The 22,673-nt window shown below is 44.0% G+C and overlaps 1 protein-coding gene and 2 non-coding genes across 3 annotated transcripts; 1 reads left to right on the forward strand and 2 right to left on the reverse strand.

Moving 5' to 3' along the window:
- Nucleotides 1-371: 371 nt before the first annotated feature.
- Nucleotides 372-4,998, reverse strand: SLC7A13 (solute carrier family 7 member 13). The gene is made up of 4 exons (XM_030549585.1): nucleotides 4,272-4,998; nucleotides 3,117-3,248; nucleotides 912-1,276; nucleotides 372-617 (listed from the first exon to the last, which is right to left on the reverse strand). The coding sequence occupies exons 1-4, from the start codon at nucleotides 4,996-4,998 to the stop codon at nucleotides 372-374; spliced, it is 1,470 nt and encodes a 489-aa protein (XP_030405445.1).
- A 13,417-nt stretch (nucleotides 4,999-18,415) lies between these two features.
- TRNAL-UAA lies at nucleotides 18,416-18,498 on the reverse strand. The gene has a single exon. It is a non-coding gene; the product is annotated as a tRNA-Leu (tRNA).
- A 139-nt stretch (nucleotides 18,499-18,637) lies between these two features.
- Nucleotides 18,638-18,710, forward strand: TRNAT-UGU. Its single transcript has one exon. It is a non-coding gene; the product is annotated as a tRNA-Thr (tRNA).
- Nucleotides 18,711-22,673: the final 3,963 nt, after the last annotated feature.

The following is a 22,673-nucleotide window of genomic DNA, read 5'->3' on the forward strand; positions in this document are numbered from 1 at the left end:
ACATTCAGTTTCTACAGGGACTATGTTAACAAACACTAGGGAACTTTTAATGCATGCTAGCAGGTCCACATGGGCCAGTTAGCGCACAACGCACTAGTGCACATTAGAATTTACATCCCTCTAGTGGGAACTAATGCACCATGTAGACAAACCCTAAAACTTATTTTCAAAAGGGATTTAGGCACTTAGGAACCTAAATCTTATTGATAGTCAAGTCAGCATTGCCCAAATACCTTTACAAATCTGGGCCTAAGTGTTTTCCTGAATCAGAGTCTTAAGTACATGCTTAATTCCATGACTATGACCACTTGAGTTAAAAAAGAATTTCTATTGACTGTTAGCAATACAGTATAGGGTTTAAACATTTGCTATCACTCATATTTATCCTCAGCAGATACATCAGCAGGAGAAACTTCCAACAGTAGCTGTAAATAACAAGTAATTTTGTCAACAAAATCAAAATGTAATTTAAAATGTACAAAGGGCAGGTACACCAGAAGGCCCCCCAACATAAAGAGAAGGGCATAGATATACTGCATCTTGGGAGCCCAGACTATAGGAGCCAATACTAAGAACAAAGAAACTGCCACCATCACAAATGCAACTGGTAAAAACACCTGCAAAAGAAACAGATTGTTAGAGGAAGCAAAAATAGACATTTGTTATTGTATACATTAAATGTAAGAGAACTAAGCACTCTTTGCCATATTGCAAGCACAATAAATTGCCCTGCCACCCCTTTGCCTGGGGTTATGTCAGCAAAAAGAGTAACTCAAAGCTTAATCTAAAAATGATTTGCAAATTATACATTTATAATTGCTATTCACAAACTAGATGTTTAGGAATTTTTTCCCAGTGTTAAACATAACCCAAGATAAAATGTTACAACTTTTAACTCTTTTTCCATTTACCTTGTATGGTCGCTGTAGAGTAGGTTCCCGGTATCGGAGTACAATCAGGCTGGCACAAGTCAGTCCAACCATAAGCCATACAGAAAATCCAAAGTAATTTGTTAAAGTAATTAGATCAGCTGGGATAATAAAAATGGATGCAATGATGGTTGAAAAAATCATGGCCGGTGCCGGAGTCCAATAGTGGACGTTAAGCATGGATATTAAAACAGGCAAGTGTCCTGACTGACTTCCAGCATAACTTAATCGTCCTAATGTAAACATGCTGCTGTTGAGGGCACCAAATATTGAGGCAGCAACGGAGAGAGGAATGACCCAAGCAATGGAGGGGATCACTCTGTCAGCCCAAGTGACTGCCACAGCAACTGCAAGGAAACAAAATGTCATTAGACAGTGGGTATGGTGTCCCGACAGTCTTACTGAACTGATGACAACTCAGTGCAACCACTTTGTGAGTGAGAACTAGGGGTACAGAGGGTTTCCTAGCCATGTATAGTGAAACCACACTATTTACAAGTAGGCAGAAGCAGGAGATGGGATCAGAGCACGGCAGGGAGACCAAATGTGTTAACCCCCTATCTGAAATGGATTGCCACTAAATGGGAGTTTTCTGTGTGGCACTATGCAGGGGGCAGGGACAGGCCAGATGATTAATCAGTGCACAGATCATCTAATCCTTTATCCCTGCAGTTCTCAACCAGGGGCCTGCGGTCCCCTGGGGAGCTGTGAGCAGGTTTCAGGGGTCTGCCTTGCAAGACCAATGTTAGACTTGCTGGGGCCCAAGGCAGAAAGCTAAAGCCATGTGGCACAGTGCTGAAGCCTGGGGCTCCAAGACCCGCCTCCTCGGGCTGAAGCCAAAGCCTGAGCAACTTAGCTTTGCAGGGCCCCCTATGGAATTGGACCTGAGGTATGTGCCCTGCTTGTTACCCCCTAACACTGGCTCTGGCTTTTATATGCAGAAAAACAGCTGGTGTGGCACAGGTGGGTCATGGAGTTTTTATAGCATGCGGGGGGGGTGGGGGCTTAGTAAGGAAAAGGCTGAGAACCTCTGATCTATCCCATGGTGGGACTCCACAAAGAAATGTGAAGGGCTGCTTCCTGGCACCTCTTGAAAACTCGCTATTGCCCATGCTAGTGCAAAGGGACTGCTATTTACTGGGCCAACAACCAAAGGGCATAAGGTACTCAGATACTACAGTGATGTACACAGTATAAGAAGCTGATTAGAACAGAAAAAGGACAATCACAGAGAAGAATACAATTCTTCCTGGACTTTCTATAGCAGCTATAATCCAATGGAAGATGAGAGATTCTAGGTTCATGGCACTTTTAGTATAGAGCCTCCTACAGAACAAGGACATTTGTTCTGAAAAGTAATCCCTAAAAAGGCCTGTAATAAGACCATTTTGTTTTATTTATTTGTAGGCTTTTTCTTTGGTGCTCATTGCTCAAACATGAATGAGTTTTTCCTTACAATGCATCTGTGAGGTAGGGAGTATAGTCCTAATATTACAGGTAGTGAGCTAAAGCACAGAAAGCCAAAGGCCTGGTCTTCTTACTGAGGAAGGGCTCTGTGTAAGCTCAAAAGCTTGTCTCTCTCACCACCAGAAGTTGGTCCAATAAGAGATATTCTCTCTCCCATCTTGACTCCCTAATATCCTGGAACCGACATTGCTACAAATCCAGTTTTACTAAACAGATTTAAATTAAACTGTAGCAACTTCTATGTGTACACAAGCCCCCAAGGAGTTTCCTCAAAGTCTCTGTTAAGGTATATCTAAATAATAGCTGGAAGCAAGTCTCTCAGCCCGTGCAGACAGGCTCACACTAAAGTGACTAGAGCTAGTGCACTAAAAATAGCAGTATGGACATTGCAGCTCAGAATGTAAAGCCCACCCAAGACCCTAGGCTTGAGAGCCCAAGCTCCAGCCCAAGCCATAACTTCTGTACTGCTATTTTTAGCATGCTAGCTTGAACCCCACTAGCACAAGTCTGTCTTCCCAGGCTGAAGGTTCACATCCAACTACAGTGTAGACATACCCTTAGAACTCAGAACAGAAGCCAAATCTCCTGACTCAAAGTCGAGTGCCTTGCTATATGTAAACCTTGAATTCAGCTGGACCCAAGTGACCCCAACAGGGTGGACACAGATAAATAGTTGTAATGATTACCTCTCCTTTTGATTCATCAGCCTTATATCCTTACCTGAGGAGACAATTTCCTTAGGTGTCAGAACTGTCAAGTACGAGATGTTTACAAGTAAATAAAACAAAGTCACTGCAGGAAGTGCAGTCATCACAGTCAAGGGGATATTTCTACTAGGATTTATCATCTCTTCTGAAAAAATATAATTTAAAAAATTATTTAATAAAACAAATATACTCACAATATTGCTTTCGAAAGAGTGCTTCCCTGACAAACTTGATAGGATTAAGGAGTACATTTGTGGCAATATTTCATAAGGTAATAGAGGAGAGAGAAGCATTGACTGTGAAACCATGAAAATTGATGGAGGTACTTGGTGACACCGGTAACTACTTTTAAATAGAGCTGGTCAGAAATACAGTATATACAAAGTGCTTCCAATGCACAAAGTAAACAGACTGAAAAGCCTTACCAAGCTTTCAATAATTGCTCATATTATTAAATATCACATGCAAAGTGGAATAACCAAATGACTGACCAAAAACTAGGAGGGCTTCTTTAATGTTTTTAAATGAATATATTAGAAAGGGCACAGAAAAGTTGTTTATAACATTTTCCTTACTCTTTTCCTTTACTCTTTCCTTTATTCTCTACTAAGAATTATTTCCCCAGTGAAACGATTACCTCTTATGCAAATCAAAATTGATATTGTTAAAAGTATTGTTTCTGATTGCAATGCAAAATGAAATAGTTCATGCACTTGTCAAAATAAGCAATTCAAGGTTGTACATTAGTAGGCTTCTGGTATGTGCCCTGCGTGGCTGAAGGCACTCAGTCTTGATATCCACACTCTGCTCTGCATATCCTCTTGCAAATAATTGCAATAGCATTGAGAAAGGGGAAAATCACTGTTTTAGGTCCTCACATTCTATTTGCATATAGATTTAAACTAAACCTTTTGTTTTCCACATTAGTCTTCTTTAAATATGCAGCTGGTTCTGGAGACAGTAAATGCACATTATGCAAACAAGCTGCATGAAATAAGACAATGCACCTTTACAACACAACCAGACACAGACCTTGAATACAACCAGTGTTTTAATATAAATGTCTTTACAGGCTAAATTGTTCTCACTGGGAGACAAGCTCTAATAACATTATCTGAGGAATGTAAGAATGCTGGCCATAACATTAAATGTAAAAAACAAGATATACCTGCCATGTAATTGAGGGACCACCAACCGCCATATGCATATAATCCCTGGAAAAAGGCTTCAGCAATCTGTGAGGCATCAGGAATCTCTGAGCTGAATGCATTCTCAAACCTTACTAAATTCTCCTTTCTTCCTCTAACCAGCAGAACAATGCCTCCTATGCCAATTACAGATAGTGCCATCATCTTCAGTACTGTGAAAACAGTTTGGACCCAAGTAGCCATTTTGACACTTCGGCCATTCAGAATCCCCAGAGACCAAAGAACGGTCAAAGCCAAGCATTTCTTTAGCAGCTCCGGTGCAGGGCATACACCATAGAAAGGTTGGGTAGCGTATTCAGCAAACAACAAGGCTCGAGTAGCATTTGATGCTGGTTTGGTAAACATTGCCGTCCAGATAAAGATGAAAGCAGGTAGGGATCCAAGCGCTCTTTTTATGTGACTGTATTCTCCTCCAGATAATGGTAGGGCAGTCCCCAGCTCTGCATAACAGAGGGCTCCCATCAGTGATATTACTCCACAAGCAGTCCAGATGCTTAGCGCAACACCCACATTAAGTAAGGAGTATTGTAGCACTCCTGTGGGAGACACAAAGATCCCTGCACCTACTATGGTGCCTATAATAAAATTTACCCCATCAAAATACCCTATAGTTCTTTTGAGCTGCATCCTGTCATTTTCATTACCTCTCACTTCTTCTTTGAGATAGTCATGCTTTCCTTTTCCCATTTTCTCTATCTGTTCTCAGATAAGGTCAATGATTGTAGGGGCTTCAGAAGCATTCATTTCCCTTATTCCATGGCTGTGTTGTTATGAAGTTGACCTGACCTTACTCCCTAGTGAAACATTTCAGGAATATTGGCTTAGTCATTCAGAAGACAAAGTCTTCTTTGGGTTTTTGATGTTTAATGTGTGAAGATGATTAACCAAGTATTGCAAGAACAACATGTATCAAATGTCAGTATAACCTGTACTTCACAGATAATTAGTTTTTTTTAAAGAAACAGGCATTATAATACATTAACTATAAATGCTTTCTACTTCTATAGTGCCTTCCATCAAAGGAGCTCAAAACATTTAACAGTTATTAAAACTACCCTGTGTGGTAGGTAAATATCTGTTTTTTACAGATGGGAAAACTGAAACATAGAGGGGTTAAATAAATTACCCAGCGTCAAATGTGAAAGTGTTTCTGTGACAGAATATGAAAGTCTGTCCTTCATTCATAAAATCTATTACATATCAACTACATTTAAAAATCAGTATCACAATTGCAAAGTCAAGCACTCAAAAGCTAGGAAATTCTAGAATTGTTACCTGTGGAACCTTAATTCAGTCATCTTGTGCGTATGCACCAGTCTTTAATTACATCATCACTTACTTATTTCCCCCACAGGACCCCTGCCTCATTTAGTGCATTGTCTCTACTTAGGATGTGCAAACTTCAATTTTTATAATTTGACTACATTAGGGCTGATTTTTCAAGGGGATTTCAAAAAGACACATCCCTGACCCAAAAGCCATTCCTCTGATAATTTCAAGTCCCTGCTCCAGAGCAGGGGGAGGAGTGAAAGCTTGGCAAAGAAAAGATTACCGGAATATCTTAACATGGACACAACAACATATTTTTCCCTAGTCTGGTTCTCAGAAATGTCTGAAACAGCTTAGGTAATATTTTCCCAAAAGATTCAGCATGGGGCAGACACCCAGCATGGAAAATTTCAACACAAACTGTTTAAATTTAACAAAGTTTTGGGGTCTTATAATGGGAAGTGTCAGGCAACCTTTATAATAGGTAGCGCTGCCAGTCCCACCAAAATGATAGTTAATGGAGAGAAGTTTGTTTTAGAAAGCAACTAAACCCAGATAGACTAGACCCCATGAGGTAAACACATTTCCCAAACACACTGAATAGGGCCATTAAAACGAAATGGCCCAGTCATCATCAAAACCAGTTCATCCATAGTTGAGCTTGAATTTTACAAGCCGTGTTTGAAGTTGCAGTTGTTAGGCGCATAGAACTGGACTGGTTTATGAGAGGGAGCTATCCACCTGGGATTATGTATTCACAGACAGATAAACCCTTTGTAAGTATGTTAAGAAATATTTGCTTGTATAGTAATATCAGTTAGGGGTGTGAATTCTTTAATGACATTTTATAGTGGCAAAAGCCCTAAAATAGACACCTTTATACCAGCATAAAATGTGCTGGTATAGCTTATTTCATTCAGGGAACCAGTGTAAACCATACTGGCAAAAACATTTTTTCATATGTAACCCATGCACCTCCTGGGTGTGGTGTTCTGTTCATCTAGTGGCAGAGAGAGAGAGAGAGATTAATGAGTTTGTTCTACAGCTTTAGCTAAGAGCCATGTGGCTTTTAGCTCAGGCAGTAGAGTCTCATGCATTAAGCTCCACCGGTTCCAGATTCGATCCCCGCCGACGACAACTGGGGTCTGTCGGTGGTGGCTCGTAGCTAAAGCTGCAGAGCAAACTCATTAATCTCTCTCTAAGTGGTCTCAGTGCCACTAAATGTGACAGAGGGCCACACCCAGGAAGTGTGTGGGTTACACACAGATTCCAAGGGACCACTGTAATCATCTAATCTGACCTCCTGCATAACACAGGCCCCTGAAATAATTCCTGTTTGAACTAGAGTATATGTATTGAAAATAACATCCAATCTTGATTTAAAAATTGCCAGTGGTGGAGGATCCACTGCAACCCTTAATAAGTTGTTCCAATTGTTAATCACCCTGACTGCTAAGAAATTATGGCTTGTTTCCAGTCTGAATTGTCTAGCTTCAATTTCCAGCCATTAGAACTGCTAGATTGAGGAGCCCATTAGCAATTATTTGTTGCCCATGTAGATACTTATAGACTGTGATCGAGTCACCAGTTAACCTTCTCTTTTTTAGACTGAATAGATTGAGCTCCCTGAGTCTTACACTAGAAGACATATTTTCCAATCCTTTCATCATTCTTGTGGCTCTTCTTTGAATTCTCTTCAATTTATCAACATCCTTCTTGAATTATGGACATCAAAACTGTACACGGTATTCCAGCAGCAGTCTTACCAGTGCCAAATACAGAGATAATATAATCTACTTTCTCGTACTCAAGATTCCCCTGATATAGGCTGTGTCTATACTAGGATGGCTTGTGGTATAGCTGTTCTTGAAAACAAGACCTAAGACTAACAGCTGAAAGACACTGTGACAGCAGGACAATCTGGTCTCCATATATAGGCATTATCCCAGAAGGGGGAATGAGAATGATAATAAGACGGTCATAACCTAGAGTTTTCTGTCTGGATCATATAAACTTTTTATGTTTTTTTCTGTAATGGAAGCTGAGAAAGACTCACATCTTAAAGCATGTTAAACCCCTATGCTTTCATTTTAAAGGGGCCTTAGTTCACTGTAGCTTAATACCTTTTAGTCACGTTAACTTCACATCTTTTGTTGATTCGTCTTTGCTTGCCTAGGTATCCCTATAGACATGGCCTTACCTAGTTTAGCTCTCACCGAGGATAAATCTGGATATGTTGAGACAACTGTTTATTTTGTGTTAAATTATTTTCTGTCTAGTTTTTAATAAATCTCATCTTAGGGAAAGGATGCCATGTGTGTCTAAATTTCACACAGTCCCATTTCTAAGGAGAAAACACACAGGTAACCGCTTAGAGGGAGGACTACATTTAAAACCCAAACACCTCACTGTAATCTTGGTCAAAAGGGCATGGACAGAAGGATCCACTCCCAGTAAAGTACATTGCAGATGTTAAAATGGGTAATCCAAGTAATCCATAAGTGGGTGACAGCAAGAGACGAAACAGGAGATAGAGATGGCAGTGGCCTTTTGGTGGCAATATGATAGAGACAGGCTCCAGGAATAGAACCAGGCCTGCAGTCAGTACACTAAGAGTAGACAGGATATAGGGAGCTGTTTGGAGGCTAGTAACAAACAAGTAGAGGGGTCAGTGGTAGACACTGTCTCAGTATGCTGCAATCTCAAAGACTGAGATTGTTGCTGCCTTTCTTTCCGTCACATGCCTTCCCAGGAATAGCTGTAATCCATCTCAAATTTCTCAAATCGTCCAATTTATTTTACAGTATTTACTGAAAATTGTCTAATTATTACCCTGCAGAAAGTGTGATGATTTTTCTTTCTCCTTATCTTGAGTTTCTGCTACAAACCCGAGCAGACCTCTATCTGTAATATTTTGCATGCATTTTTAAATCTTGGTATTAGAATACTTCATCATTTGTTTTATTTGTCTTATTAATTACAGTGTTCAATGTGTATTGATGTTCACACATAGATGTACTGTGTGCTAAAAATGGCTACAAGTATATTGTTCTATTTGATTTTAGTGATTTTTTTTCTATTAACAGTTCTTTCTTACAATATTTAGTTTTTGCTGCTCTCAGGCCTTGTGATTATTTTTATTTGGTTTGTACCTGCTGTGTTTGGTTTATTGTATTCAATACAAAGAAATATTAAACTAAAGAGGAGCGTAAAAGCCAGCTACTACTGAGTTTGTTTTGCTGTTCATCTTAAAATATATTAAATTCCAGTACAGAATTAGCATTTCTAAAATTTGCAGAGAACCCAACTAATTTAGATTTTATTTATTAACATATCCTCCAAACTAGCTTCAAAAAACTCACTGAGATTATCTTGTTATATGTTTGTTTATTTGTTTGCTGTTTAACTCAGATAAATGCTTGTTACGAAAATTTTAATTAAACTTTTTCAAGTTTTATGGAAAGTATGTGTTTTTCTTTAGCGTGTTGTCATAGCTGGAGTTGGAGAGTAAGGGGTGAAATAATGAAAATGAGTCTACAAAACCCATGAAAATTGCTGACTTCAGAAGCCACAAACCAGAACTAATTGTGGAGCTCAGTGAGTGTACAATTGATTATAAAATAAAATTCTTTTTAAAAGAATCAAGCAACCAAATTGCCTATTTATCAGTTTATGAAAGCAGAATCATTACCTATTAAAGAGAGTAGTTATTTATGCCAAGAGCCCAGTTTCTACAACATGTTGTGATTATGCAACATCTTGTCCTGGCTGAGAAAATAACCCTAACAGCCAAACATAGCTGTAACATTAACCCAAGATCTCACGTTACCCTTCCCAGACAATACACACAAGATCCTGTCTATTACCCAGCCATGCACCAGATACCCAGCTCTGTCACATTCACCTTCCCAGCATTGTCTAGAGACTTCACGCTTCAGATACAGGACAAAGATAAATAAATAATCTAGTGCATGTTTGTAAGACAAGCCTGAGGACCCTGTGCTGTAGCTGACAGTTGTAAACTGAGCTACAAAGGAAGGTTTGAAAGCTAGAAGCCTCTGGTAATCGGCTGAGCCTTAACCAGTGGGCAGGGCATTCACTCAGGCCAGACCTTTATAAAGTCTCGCACAAGCGACCAGGGAGGTTGCGAACAGGGGCGGCTAACAGGGAGTTTTGCAAGGAAGTTGGGAAGGGGAGTAGGAAGGGCAGTAGGAAGGGAAAGGGGTCCCTTGTTGGTCCTATCCGTGACCCGTTAGTCCTTTGAAAACCTATAAGCCAAACTACATCCAAAACCTTGCTCTTTAAAGCAGAGCAGAGCGGACAGGGAGCTGCAGACAGGGCAGTCTGAGAGGGAGTTTGACAGAGGGAGGCTTATGATGGTTAGGAAGACCCGCAACAACTGTGGCAGTACTGCTTCTGTCTCCTCCACCTGTGCCTGTAGCCAGACAGAGCACCAGAGCATGGATGCTTCTACCCAGATACTGGTAAAAGCAGCAAAGAGTCCTGTGGCACCTTATAGACTAACAGGGTCTATAAGGTGCCACAGGACTCTTTGCTGCTTTTACAGATCCAGACTAACACGGCTACCCCTCTGATACCAGATACTGGTGTGGTTTTGCAAAGACTGTAACTTGCAATTTCCACTTACTGATATCCAGGCTCGGGGGGGCATCCAATGTGAAAGGTGCCCACTGGTGGAATCTCTCAGGCAGCAGGTGGGAGAGCTACAGGAGGAGGTGGCTAGGTTGAGGAGCATCCATGTCCACGAGCAATTCCTGGACAGCGTCCATGTGGAGACAGCTGAGGTAGCTGTCCCAGTTCACAGAGCTGCTGACGCACCACTGGTGGAGGAGGAGATGGCTCAGGGTGGGCACTGGCAGCTGCTTACTTCTGGCAGCGGGCAGTGCTCCACCCCTGCTGCGAACCCTCCTGCTGTGGTAATAGGTAATTAGTATGCTCTTCTTGATACAGGAGAGAACGAATCACCCCCTGCAGTAAAGGAGGAGAAGCCTCGTACCCCTAAGGCTGGGAGGTCTGCTGCCACTACTGAAAATAGGAAATGTAGGATAGTGGTGGTCGGAGACTCTCTGCTGAGGGGGACGGAGGCGCCCATCTGTCGCCCTGACATTTCATCTCGGGAGGTATGCTGCCTGCCGGGAGCCCATATCCGAAATATTACAGAGGCATTGTCGAGGATTATCCGGCCTTCTGACTACTACCCCATGCTACTCATCTGTGTGGGCACATATGATACTGCAAGATGTGACGCTGAGCTGATCAAGAGTGACTACAGGGCTCTGGGAGTACGGGTGAAGAGTTTGGAGCGCAGGTGGTATTCTCTTTGATTCTTCCTGTCAAAGGTAGGGGCCCGGGCAGAGACAGATGCATCATGGAGGTGAATGCCAGGCTGAGAAGATGGTGTCACCAGGAGGGCTTTGGCTTCCTCGACCATGGGATGCTATTCGAGGAAGGACTGCTAGGCAGAGATGGCGTTCACCTTTCGAGGAGGGGAAAGACCCTATTTGCACACAGACTGGATAACCTAGTGAGGAGGGCTTTAAACTAGGTTCGACAGGGACAGGTGAGCAAAGCCCAAAGGTAAGTGGGGAACATGAAGACCTGAGAGATGGGTCAGAAACAAGAGGGAGCGTGGGCTATAATGGCAGAGAGAAAGGAGGGTCAGGGCAATACTGGGAGGCAAGATCAAACCAGTATCTTAGATGCCTATATACAAATGCGAGAAGTATGGGTAATAAGCAGGAAGAACTGAATGTGCTAATAAATAAGTACAACTATGACATTGTTGGCATCACTGAAACTTGGTGGGATAATACACATGATTGGAATGTTGGTGTAGATGGGTATAGTTTGCTCAGGAAGGATAGACAGGGGAAAAAGGGAGGAGGTGTTGCCTTATATATTAAAAATGTATACACTTGGACTGAGGTGGAGATGGACATAGGAGACAGAAGTGTTGAGAGTCTCTGAGTTGGGATAAAAAGGGTAAAAAACAAGGGTGATGTCGTGCTAGGAGTCTACTACAGGCCACCTAACCAGGTGGAAGAGGTGGATGAGGCTTTTTTTAAACAACTAACAAAATCATCCAAAGCCCAAGATTTGGTGGTGATGGGGGACTTCAACTATCCAGATATATGTTGGGAAAATAATACTGCGGGGCACAGACTATCCAATAAGTTCCTGGACTGCATTGCAGACAACTTTTTATTTCAGAAGGTTGACAAAGCTACTAAGGGGGAAGCTGTTCTAGACTTGATTTTAACAAATAGGGAGGAACTCGTTGAGAATTTGAAAGTAGAAGGAAGCTTGGGTGAAAGTGATCATGAAATCATAAGAGTTTGCAAGTCTAAGGAAGGGTAGAAGGGAGTACAGCAAAATAGAGACAATGGATTTCAGGAAGGCAGATTTTGGTAAGCTCAGAGAGCTGATAGGTAAGGTCCCATGGGAATCAAGACTGAGGGGAAAAACAACTGAGGAGAGTTGGCAGTTTTTCAAAGGGACACTATTAAAGGCCCAAAAGCAAGCTATTCCGATGGGTAGGAAAGATAGAAAATGTGTCAAAAGACCATCTTGGCTTAACTATGAGATCTTGCATGACCTACAAAATAAAAAGGAGTCATATAAAAAATGGAAACTAGGTCAGATTACAAAGGATGAATATAGGCAAACAACACAGGAATGCAGGGGCAAGATTAGAAAGGCAAAGGTACAAAATGAGCTCAAACTAGCTATGGGAATAAAGGGAAACAAGAAGACTTTTTATCAATACATTAGAAGCAAGAGGAAGACCAAGGACAGGGTAGGCCCACTGCTCAGTGAGGAGGGAGAAACAGTAACCGGGAATTTGAAAATGGCAGAGATGCTTAATGACTTCTTTGTTTCAGTCTTCACTGAGAAGTCTGAAGGAATGTCTAACATAGTGAATGCTTATGGGAAGGGAGTAGGTTTAGAAGATTAAATAAGAAAAGAGCAAGTTACAAATCACTTAGAAAAGATAGATGCCTGCACGTCACCAGGGCCTGATGAAATGCATCCTAGAATACTCAGGAGTTAATAGAGGAAGTATCTGAGCCTTTAGCTATTATCTTTGGAAAGTCATGGGAGACGGGAGAGATTCCAGAAGACTGGAAAAGGGCAAATATAGTTCCCATCTATAAAAAGGGAAATAAAAATAACCCGGGAAACTACAGACCAGTTAGTTTAACTTCTGTGCCAGGGAAGATAATGGAGCAAGTAATTAAAGAAATCATCTGCAAACACTTGGAAGGTGGTAAGGTGATAGGGAATAGCCAGCATGGATTTGTAAAGAACAAATCGTGTCAAACCAATCTGATAGCATTCTTTGATAGGATAAAGAGTCTTGTGGATAAGAGAGAAGCGGTGGATGTGGTATACCTAGACTTTAGTAAGGCATTTGATACGGTCTCGCATGATATCCTTATCGATAAACTAGGCAAATACAATTTAGATGGGACTACTATAAGGTGGGTGCATAACTGGCTGGATAACCGTACTCAGAGAGTAGTTATTAATGGCTCCCAATCCTGCCTGGAAAGGTATAACAAGTGGGGTTCCGCAGGGGTCTGTTTTGGGACCGGCTCTGTTCAATATCTTCATCAACGACTTAGATGTTGGCATAGAAAGTACGCTTATTAAGTTTGCGGAGGATACCAAACTGGGAGGGATTGCAACTGCTTTGGAGGATGGGGTCAAAATTCAAAATGATCTGGACAAATTGGAGCAATGGTCTGAGGTAAACCGGATGAAGTTCAATGAAGACAAATGCAAAGTGCTCCACTTAGGAAGGAACAATCAGTTTCACACATACAGAATGGGAAGAGACTGTCTAGGAAGGAGTATGGCAGAAAGAGATCTAAGAGTCATAGTGGACCACAAGCTAAATATGAGTCAACAGTGTGATACTGTTGCAAAAAAAAGCAAACGTGATTCTGGGATGCATTAACAGGTGTGTTGTAAACAAGACATGAGAAGTCATTCTTCCGCTCTATTCTGCGCTGGTTAGGCCTCAACTGGAGTATTGTGTCCAGTTCTGGGCACCGCATTTCAAGAAAGATGTGGAGAAATTGGACAGGGTCCAGAGAAGAGCAACAAGAATGATTAAAGGTCTTGAGAACATGACCTATGAAGGAAGGCTGAAAGAATTGGGTTTGTTTAGTTTGGAAAAGAGAAGACTGAGAGGGGATATGATAGCAGTTTTCAGGTATCTAAAAGGGTGTCATCAGGAGGAGGAAGAAAACTTGTTCACCTTAGCCTCTAAGGATAGAACAAGAAGCAGTGGGCTTAAACTGCAGCAAGGAAGATTTAGGTTGGACATTAGGAAAAAGTTCCTAACTGTCAGGGTAGTTAAACACTGGAATAAATTGCCTAGGGAGGTTGTGGAATCTCCATCTCTGGAGATATTTAAGAGTAGGTTAGATAAATGTCTATCAGGGATGGTCTAGACAGTATTTGGTCCTGCCATGAGGGCAGGGGACTGGACTCGATGACCTCTCGAGGTCCCTTCCAGTCCTAGAGTCTATGAATCTATTAAAAAAATCCCCTAGTACTTTATGTAGGCTGAAAGGTTATAACATCATTGAAACAAAGTGCCAGATTATTGCAATTTTTATACTCAACAAGGAACAACTACATTTTTGAGTGCCATCTAGTAAGCTGCTTCTGCCAGTAAAATGAGGTCATGGAAGGTTTATGAAGTAGAGTTAAGATTTATGTTGGAACCTTAACTGAGCAATTTCAGTTTTTCTGAGCTTTTAAGGTTTTTGATCTAGAGCCTTCTAATTTCCTGACCTTCAAATATATTTTAAGCTTACATTTTAAATTTGTCACTATCAAATTCTGGTTTCTTGTTATAACTGTACCATGCTAATAGTATAGTTTTAATTAATGTAATATACAGACCTTACGCTATCTTAAAGATTTTTGGGGGAATAATTATTTCTGTCACCCAAAGAGAAGGATAGGTACTATGCCCTAGTTTTAAGTACTTTATTTCAATCTACTTTGACCAACAATTTCCTGTATCACTATAATTTTTCACAAGCATTTTTGACATGTATTGAATGGGACATTCCTATGTTCCAACCTATACTTAATGTGGTTAGATAGAAAGGTGTCTGGAAAATGCAGGTTGTTGCTTTTACAGAATATATGCTCTTTAATCTACATATTCATCTTCAGCAAACTACACTGTAGGCCAATTTTTGTGATAACTTATCTCCTGAGCAATCCCACTGATTTACAGGAAGTGGCAGAGATGTAAATCAGTGCAGAATCCAGCTTTAAAGCTGTAATGAATATTTCTCTTTCTGCAGTGGTTCTAAAAAAGTTTGCTGCTGTTGTAATTCAGTGAGGCTACTAGAGCAGAAGGAATAAGGAAGAGCTGAAGAGAATATTTATCAGAAAATATTCAATCTTCAATGCAGAATCATGGACAATTATTTTTTTCTAGCAACCTGTCAGAACGGAATAAATATTTACATCTCTCCCACTATCCCACACTGTGTAAAGCCAGTAGAAAAATCAGGCAACTTCTTACGGTACCATACACATAACACATGGCTTGTGAACCTGTCACATGTCTGTTAGGACATGTACACTTTTCTACCAGATATTTCTATGTTTGGACTCTCCCACAAAGCGTAAACCAGTGAGGATGCTGCTCCCTGCAAGCACAAAACATGGAGGAAGGATTAATAGTCGAGCTGCGGGAGACCAAGAGAAGCTTGATAGTCGGCCTCTGAAGGCTAACTTGTGGCCCTTGGAGCTGCAGGGCCCAGGACCCCATCTTCCCAACTAGCGGGTCATACGCAGTCCCACAAGCCCAGAATGCTTCTATGAGTACAGAAGCAGGAGCACCCTTCCACAGGACAAGCGGCACTCGATGTCTTTCCTTTGGCTTTGGAGATTTTTCTCAAATTTTGACCCAAGGGTTCCAGTTTTACCTCCCCTGGACTCCAAGCTGACGGCTGGGCACTCCGCAGCTAGCCAAGCACACCCAGAGAGAAAACTTCCTAATCAAGCATAGCATTTTTTTGAACCATTTTGAGACGCAGTTCGCTGTGTAGTTATCCAAAGAAACATCACCGGAGCACGCCAAAAATTTTTGGGTATATCGGTTCGGTAAATGTTATCTGCCTACCAGTATAGCTGAGTGGTTAATGTGTGAATTCAAGATATAATGGGCATGATGCGATCCTACAGGATTGATGAAGGTTTGCATAATGGTGTTTTGGTGGGCGGGGGGAGAAGCAGGCGGTGGGAAGGTAAAAGGAAGCACCGGCTGCTTGAAGGTATCTAGCAACTAGTCAAAAGGAAGCAGAAAAGGCCATCCAGAAGCAATGGGGATTCAAATGGGTAGACGGACAGCCTATATTCAACTGCTACACCCAAAAAGAAAACAGGCTGAGCAGGTTTGGTTAAATTCTGCAGCTTTGGGGGAGTGGTTCAGAGCCCGGATCTGTGTTGCAGCAGAGTAGCGTGTCTGGCTGGACAAGACGGGCTTCTGGGGTCCCAAGCTGGCAGGGGAAACAGGATCAGAGGTAGTTCCGGCACCTCTGCTGACAGTCCCCAGGGGGTCTCTGTGACCGAAACCATTGCAAGGCCCTTGGCTTTTCTTAGGTACTTGTTAATTTGGGGGAGGGGTCACAGGAGGGCAGGATGCCCGAGGGCTTTGTTAAAGAGAAGCAGCAGCAGCCGCCACAAGTAGTGTACCAGTGGGTCAAAAGGGTAGCAACAACAGGGGGCCTACCAGAAGTGGGAGTCAAACCCATGCAGGCTCATACCCATTGGAACTTGAATCCAACACCTTAACCACTCAGCCATTCTGGTGAGTGGGTAACCCTAGCCCAACCGCTACACCCAAAAAAGCTTGGGTGTGCCCAGCACTCTTGCTTTGGATAACTAGCCAGCTAGCTGCGTCTCAACAGGGTTCAGCAAATGCTACGCTTGCTTATGAAGTTGTCTCTCTGGGTGTGCTTGGCTAGCTGCGGAGTGCCCAGCCGGCGGCTTGGAGTCCAGGGGAGGTGAAACCGTCCCACTTCCGCTCCTCCCCCCGGGTCAGAATTTGGGCAAAATCTCCAAATCCAAAGCAAACACATCGAGTGCCGCTGGTCCTGTGGAAGAGTGCTCTGGCTCCTGTGCTCACAGCAGCGTTCCAGGCTTGGGGGACTGCCTATGACCCACTAGTTGGGAGGATGGGGTCCCGGGCCCTGCAGCTCCAAGGGCCACAAGTTAGCCTCCAGAGGCCGACTATCAAGCCTCTCTTGGTCTCCCGCAGCTCGACAATTAAGCCTTCCTCCATGGTTTCTCTTGGCAGGGAGCAGCATCCCCGCTGGCAGCCGCTTTGGGAGGCAGCCCAGCTGGAAAGAATTGGGGCCACCAGGTCAACCCATTGGACGGAATGGGCCCAGTTCTCCCAGCCTCAGCCCTGCGCTTGAGGGTACCCTTGGGCATCCCGCTGGGAAGGGCCGCCTGGAGCAGAGCTGTTGGGGAAAGGGAGAGAGTCTTGGGTCAAGGGCCCACTTCCCATTCGTGGCAGCAAGGCCGCTGCTCTGCTACGCGCAAAACCCTGAGCCAATGTCTTCTACGAAGGTTTTAGATAAGCTCACGCCTGCCCATTGAAAGTCCTGTCCCGCCAGGACTAGCAGCTGAGGCCAGCGCAGGGTAGGATCCACCAGCCGGGTCTTCCCGAGTCCCACCCTCTCCACTACTGTGATTCACCTCTCTGCTAGCTGCCCTGGACACCCAAAACCTACTGCTGGGGGGGGGGGGGTCGCATGACCGCTCTTCTGGCTTCCCTTTGCTTCCCCATCACTAAGTCATTCTTTCTCAGGGAAGTAAAGACATCGGCAGGGAAGCTAAATTCTGCGCATGCGCAGTGGCGCAGAATTCTCCCAGGAGTAAAATCAGCATCTTCTGGGGCGAGATGGAGGGAGGGTGGCTTTGCTTGATGGTGGCTTTTTAGTTTGGTGTTTTGGTGGTCGGGGGGAGAAGTGGGAGGTGGGCAGGTTAAAGGGAAGCAGCAGCTGCTTGAAGGTTTCTAGCAACTAGTCCAAAGGAAGCAGCAAAGGCCAGCCAGAAGCAGTGGGGATTCAAGTGGGTAGACGGACAGGCCTCTAGGCTGCGGAGGTCAAGATCGTAATCGCTCGGCCGCCCTGGCCAGCAGCGAGGAGAAGCTTCTCCACTCCAGGAGAAAAGCCTTGGACGTCCTCCGGCCCTCTGACTCTGGGCGATTCCACACAGGCCCAGACTCTGCGGCCACCATCTGATGCATTAGGTCATGCCACAGGCTCCCGGCAGACAGCTTGCACTTCTGCGGGGCGCGAGAGCCAAAAGGAGAAACGGCACCCAGCTAGAGCTCGCAGAGCAGCACGCTGGCCGCAGTGAGATTCCGAGCCACGCAGACACGTGCCCAGTGGAATGCGAGCCCAATGCCTTCCCTGCTCGGACACCGCGGGGCTCCCCGAAGGCTCCCGCGTGGAAACAGAAACAGAAACACCTTGAGATGTCTCCGAGGATCCAGCTCTCTTCGGGCTGGCAGCCATCCCCCAAGACGATCCTGGCAGGTGCAGTTTCACCGAGGTGGGTGGAGCTGGGCCTGGCTCCGTAGCTCAGGGTTTAGGGCACTGGTCTCGTAAAGCAGGGTTGGTGAGTTTAAATCTTGCTGGAGCATTGCTGCAGGGGTAGATTTTCAGACTCCTTCGCCTTGTCCAGCGGTGAGTAGTTGGAGGGAGCTTCCCTTATAGCAGGGGACTAAAAGACAGCTACTCAGAAGTCCCAGGTGAGGAGAGCAGCACCCTACCAGAAGTGGGGATCGAACCCACGCGGACACACGCCCATTGGATCTTAAGTCCAACGCCTTAACCACTCGGCCATTCTGGTGTGTGCCTAGGGCCTGGCCCAGCGGAAGAAGGACTTCTTGGGAGGTCGTCAGTGCGCCCACTGCCTTGAGCGCATGAGCATGGCAGGCACAGCATCATTTAGGTAAGCATGGTGGGTGAAGGGTAACAGTATGGGGCCTGGCTCCATAGCTCAGGGGTTAAAGCACTGGTCTTGTAAACCTGGGGTCATGAGTTCAACTCTCACTGGGGCCTGGGTAGCACTTTGGGGCTGGGCCTTATGTTCCCCCAGTGGTGAGGTGTGTGTGACCTTGTACTCCATGTGGTCATGGAAATATGGTTATGAGTCTGACCGTAAGGTAACCCAAATATGCTTGATGCAAAGGCTCTCTTGTAAGGTATCATTACAAAGCTTATAAGCTACCAAGCACATTCATCTTATTTGTAGGACTCCATCTTTCTGGTATGTGAAGCCAGAAATATGAAGCATTACTCTGAAGACCTAGGGTAATGAAGCAAAGTGTGGGCCATTAATGGTGGTTTCGAATCTTGATGGCTCCTGTTGACCAGGACAACTGGTTGTAAATGGCTCTGTTTACTTGTAAGCCTTCCTGCATACGTGGGTGCCAGCCAATGAGTAATGAAGTCTCACAGGACACGTGAACATGTCCTGTGAAACCGGAATCCATCTTAAAACTGGTGCTTTTCCATTTAGAAGGAAGGGTGGAAACCTGGCGAGAGAGACAAAGGATTCCCGCCTTGTGCCAAAGAGATAAAAGGGGGTGGAAGAGAACAAATGGGGCAGCAGTCATGAGGAAACCCCTTGTGACCACCTGAGCTGGAACTAAGAAGAACTGTACCAGGGGAAAGGATTGGGCCCAGCCTAAGAAGGCATCTTGTCTGTGAAAGGAGCTTATTGGAACATCTCGGAGGGTGAGATTTACCTGGATTCAGTTTCTTAAATGTATTAGGCTTAGACTTAACGTGTTTTGTTTTATTTTGCTTGGTAACTTACTTTGCTGTGTCTGTTATTAATTGAAACCACTTAAATCCTACTTTTGATACTTAATAACATCGCTATTCTTTATTATTAAACCCAGAGTGAGTGATTGATACGCGGGGGAGCAAACAGCTGCGCATTTCTCTCTATCAGTATTACAGAGGGCGGACCCCTTATGAGTTTACCTTGCATAAGCTTGAGACCGAGTAAAACAGATTTCTTGGGGGTTTGGATCCCACGGGGAGCTGGGTGTCTGGGTGCTGGAGATAGGAAACTGGCTGAGCAGGTTTGGTTAAAGTCTGCAGCTTTGGGGGTGTGGTTCAGCGCCCGGGTCTGTGTTGCAGCAGAGTAGCGTGTCTGGCTGGACAAGACGGGCTTCTGGGGTCCCAAGCTGGCAGGGGAAACAGGCTCAGAGGTAGTTCCAGCACCTCCGGTGACAGTCCCCAGGGGGTCTCTGTGACTGAAACCATTGCAAGGCCCTTGGCTTTTCTTAGGTACTTGTTAATTTGGGGGAGGGGTCACTGTCATAAACAGATAGCTAAGGGTTAATGTCTCTTTCACCTGAAGCACTTGACCAGAGGACCAATCAGGAAACCGGATTTTTTCAACTCTGGGTGGAGGGAAGTTTGTGTCTGAGGTCTTTGTTTTTCTGTCTGCCTGCTTTCTCTGAGCTTTGGAGAAGTAGTTTCTGTTTTCTAATCTTCTGTTTCTAAGTGTAAGGACAAAGAGATCAGATAGTAAGTTATATGGTTTCTTTTCTTTGGTATTTGCATGAATATAAGTGCTGGAGTGCTTTGATTTGTGTTCTTTTTGAAGAAGGCTGTTTATTCAATATTTCTTCTAAGCAATTGACCCTGTATTTTGTCACCTTCATACAGAGAGACCATTTGTATGTATTTTCTTTCTTTTTATATAAAGCTTTCTTTTTGAGACCTGTTGGAGTTTTCTTTTCTGGGAAATTTCAGGGAAATTGAATCTGTACTCACCAGGGAATTGGTGGGAGGAAGAAATCAGGGGGAAATCTGTGTGTGTTGGATTTGCTAGCCTGATTTTGCATTCCCTCTGGGTGAAGAGGAAAGTGCTTTTGTTTCCAGGACTGGAAACGGAGAGGGGGAGTCACTCTGTTTGGATTCACAGAGCTTGTGTCTGTGTATCTCTCCAGGAGCACCTGGAGGGGGGGAGGGAAAAAGGATTATTTCCCTTTGTTGTGAGACTCAAGGGATTTGGGTCTTGGGGTCCCCAGGGAAGGTTTTTCAGGGGGACCAGAGTGCCCCAAAACACTCTAAGTTTTTGGGTGGTGGCAGCAAGTACCAGGTCCAAGCTGGTAGCTAAGCTTGGAGGTTTTCATGCTAACCCCCATATTTTGGACGCTAAGGTCCAAATCTGGGACTAAGGTTATGACATGGTGGCAGCGGTGGGATATAGACAGAATCCAGAAGCCAGTAGGAATATTATATTTTTCTTTTCTCTGCTAAGGGCTTTTTAGCAGAGAGAAACAGTTGGTTTTAAAAGGGAACCAGAGAGAATTTTTTTTTCTGCTCTCTCTGGCAGTTTGTAGCTTGCATCTTAAGCAAGAAACCATTAAGGTGCTATTAAGAGTCTTTTGTCACACAATAGCACTCCCATTGAGAGTCATACCAGCACTATATACATGCAAATAAAGTGGTTTTTCAGGTTTACTTAACATTGAAAATTAGCTAAAGGCACTGTTGCTAGACAGACTTCAGGAGGCAAAAGAGAACCTGCAGTTCTGAAGATAAACACCGGAGGGCACCTCAACCCAAGAAAACAGGGACCATGACTTCTAAGGCAAAAATTGAGGCCGAAGGACAAATCAAAGAAGCTGAACACAGGCGACAACTGGAAATAAAACAAAAAGAGATGGAGATGAAAGAAAAGGAAGAAAGCATCAAACTGGCAGCCTTCCAAAGAGAACAGGCAGCCAAAGAGGCAGCACACAAAAGAAAACTAGAAGAAGAAGAGGTGGCCTACCGAAGGAAACAAGCAGAAGAAGAGGCGGCCCACCACCGAGAAATGGAAAAACAACAAAAAGAAATGGAAAAACAACAAAAAGAGAATGAAGAGAAGGAAAAACAGAGAAAACATGAACTGGAGTTGGCAAAAGCTGGGCTGCCTGTGCCAGCCAACCCTAACAACCCGGCGCCAATTATTGCTCCACAGCACAGGAAATTTCCCACCTACAAGGCAGGGGATGACACCGAGGCCTTCTTGGAAAAATTTGAAAGAGCCTGTCTTGGGTACAACATTCCCGAAGACCAGTACATGGTAGAATTGAGGTTACAGCTCAGTGGACCTTTAGCAGAGGTGGCAGCTGAAATGCCTAAGCAGCAAATGAATGACTATAAACTTTTTCAAACCAAGGCCAGATACAGAATGGGGATAACCCCAGATCATGCCCGTCGGCGCTTCAGAACCCAAAAGTGGAAACCAGAGGTGTCATTTCCCAAACACGCCTACTACATTGCAAAAAACTATGAGGCCTGGATAACAGGAAACAACGTTCAAACCTTGGAAGAACTGAACCTCCTCATACAAATGGAGCAGTTCTTGGATGGTGTTCCTGAAGACATCACACGGTACATACAAGATGGAAAACCCAAAGATCTCGCTGAGGCGGGGGAGATTGGAGCCAAATGGATGGAACTGGCAGAAAGCAAGAAAGCTACTGTCAAGGGGAACGATTACCCCAGGGGGCACACAGACCATAAACCCTACAACCGAGGACAGACAAAGACCCCACATACCACCCAAGTAAAGCCACAGACACCCTACCCTTCCACCTCACCAGTCTCCAGTAACTCACCTCGGCCCAGTGACCCATCAGATGGAAGATGCTTTAAGTGTAATGAACTGGGACATATCAAGGCCAACTGTCCAAAGAACACCATGCGAGTGCAATTCATTACACCACCATCACACCAAAGATCCCCAGGCCCGGATGCCTCTCAAATACCCTTGGAGCGAAGGGAAAATTTGAGAGTGGGCGGAAAGAAGGTTACTGCGTGGAGAGACACGGGGGCACAAGTGTCAGCTATCCACCAATCCTTCGTAGACTCCAAATTCATCAACCCAAAGGCCAAAGTTACAATTTACCCCTTCATGTCACAAGGTGTAGACTTGCCTACAGCTCAACTGCCTGTCCAGTACAAAGGCTGGTCAGGAATGTGGACTTTTGCCGTCTATGACAATTATCCTAT

The sequence above is a fragment of the Gopherus evgoodei genome, chromosome 2 (assembly GCF_007399415.2).
Source record: "Gopherus evgoodei ecotype Sinaloan lineage chromosome 2, rGopEvg1_v1.p, whole genome shotgun sequence".
NCBI lineage: Eukaryota > Metazoa > Chordata > Testudines > Testudinidae > Gopherus > Gopherus evgoodei.

What these genes read in the sequence shown, in the direction of transcription:
- SLC7A13 (XM_030549585.1), bottom strand. Translation starts at nt 4,998, where the DNA reads ATGGGAAAAGGAAAGCATGACTATCTCAAAGAAGAAGTGAGAGGTAAT. An exon ending in TAAGGAAATTGTCTCCTCAG is followed by an intron (nt 1,277 to 3,116) that starts GTAAGGATATAA and finishes GTTTCCTTGCAG; the next exon opens with TTGCTGTGGCAGTCACTTGG. An exon ending in CTCTACAGCGACCATACAAG is followed by an intron (nt 618 to 911) that starts GTAAATGGAAAA and finishes TTTCTTTTGCAG; the next exon opens with GTGTTTTTACCAGTTGCATT.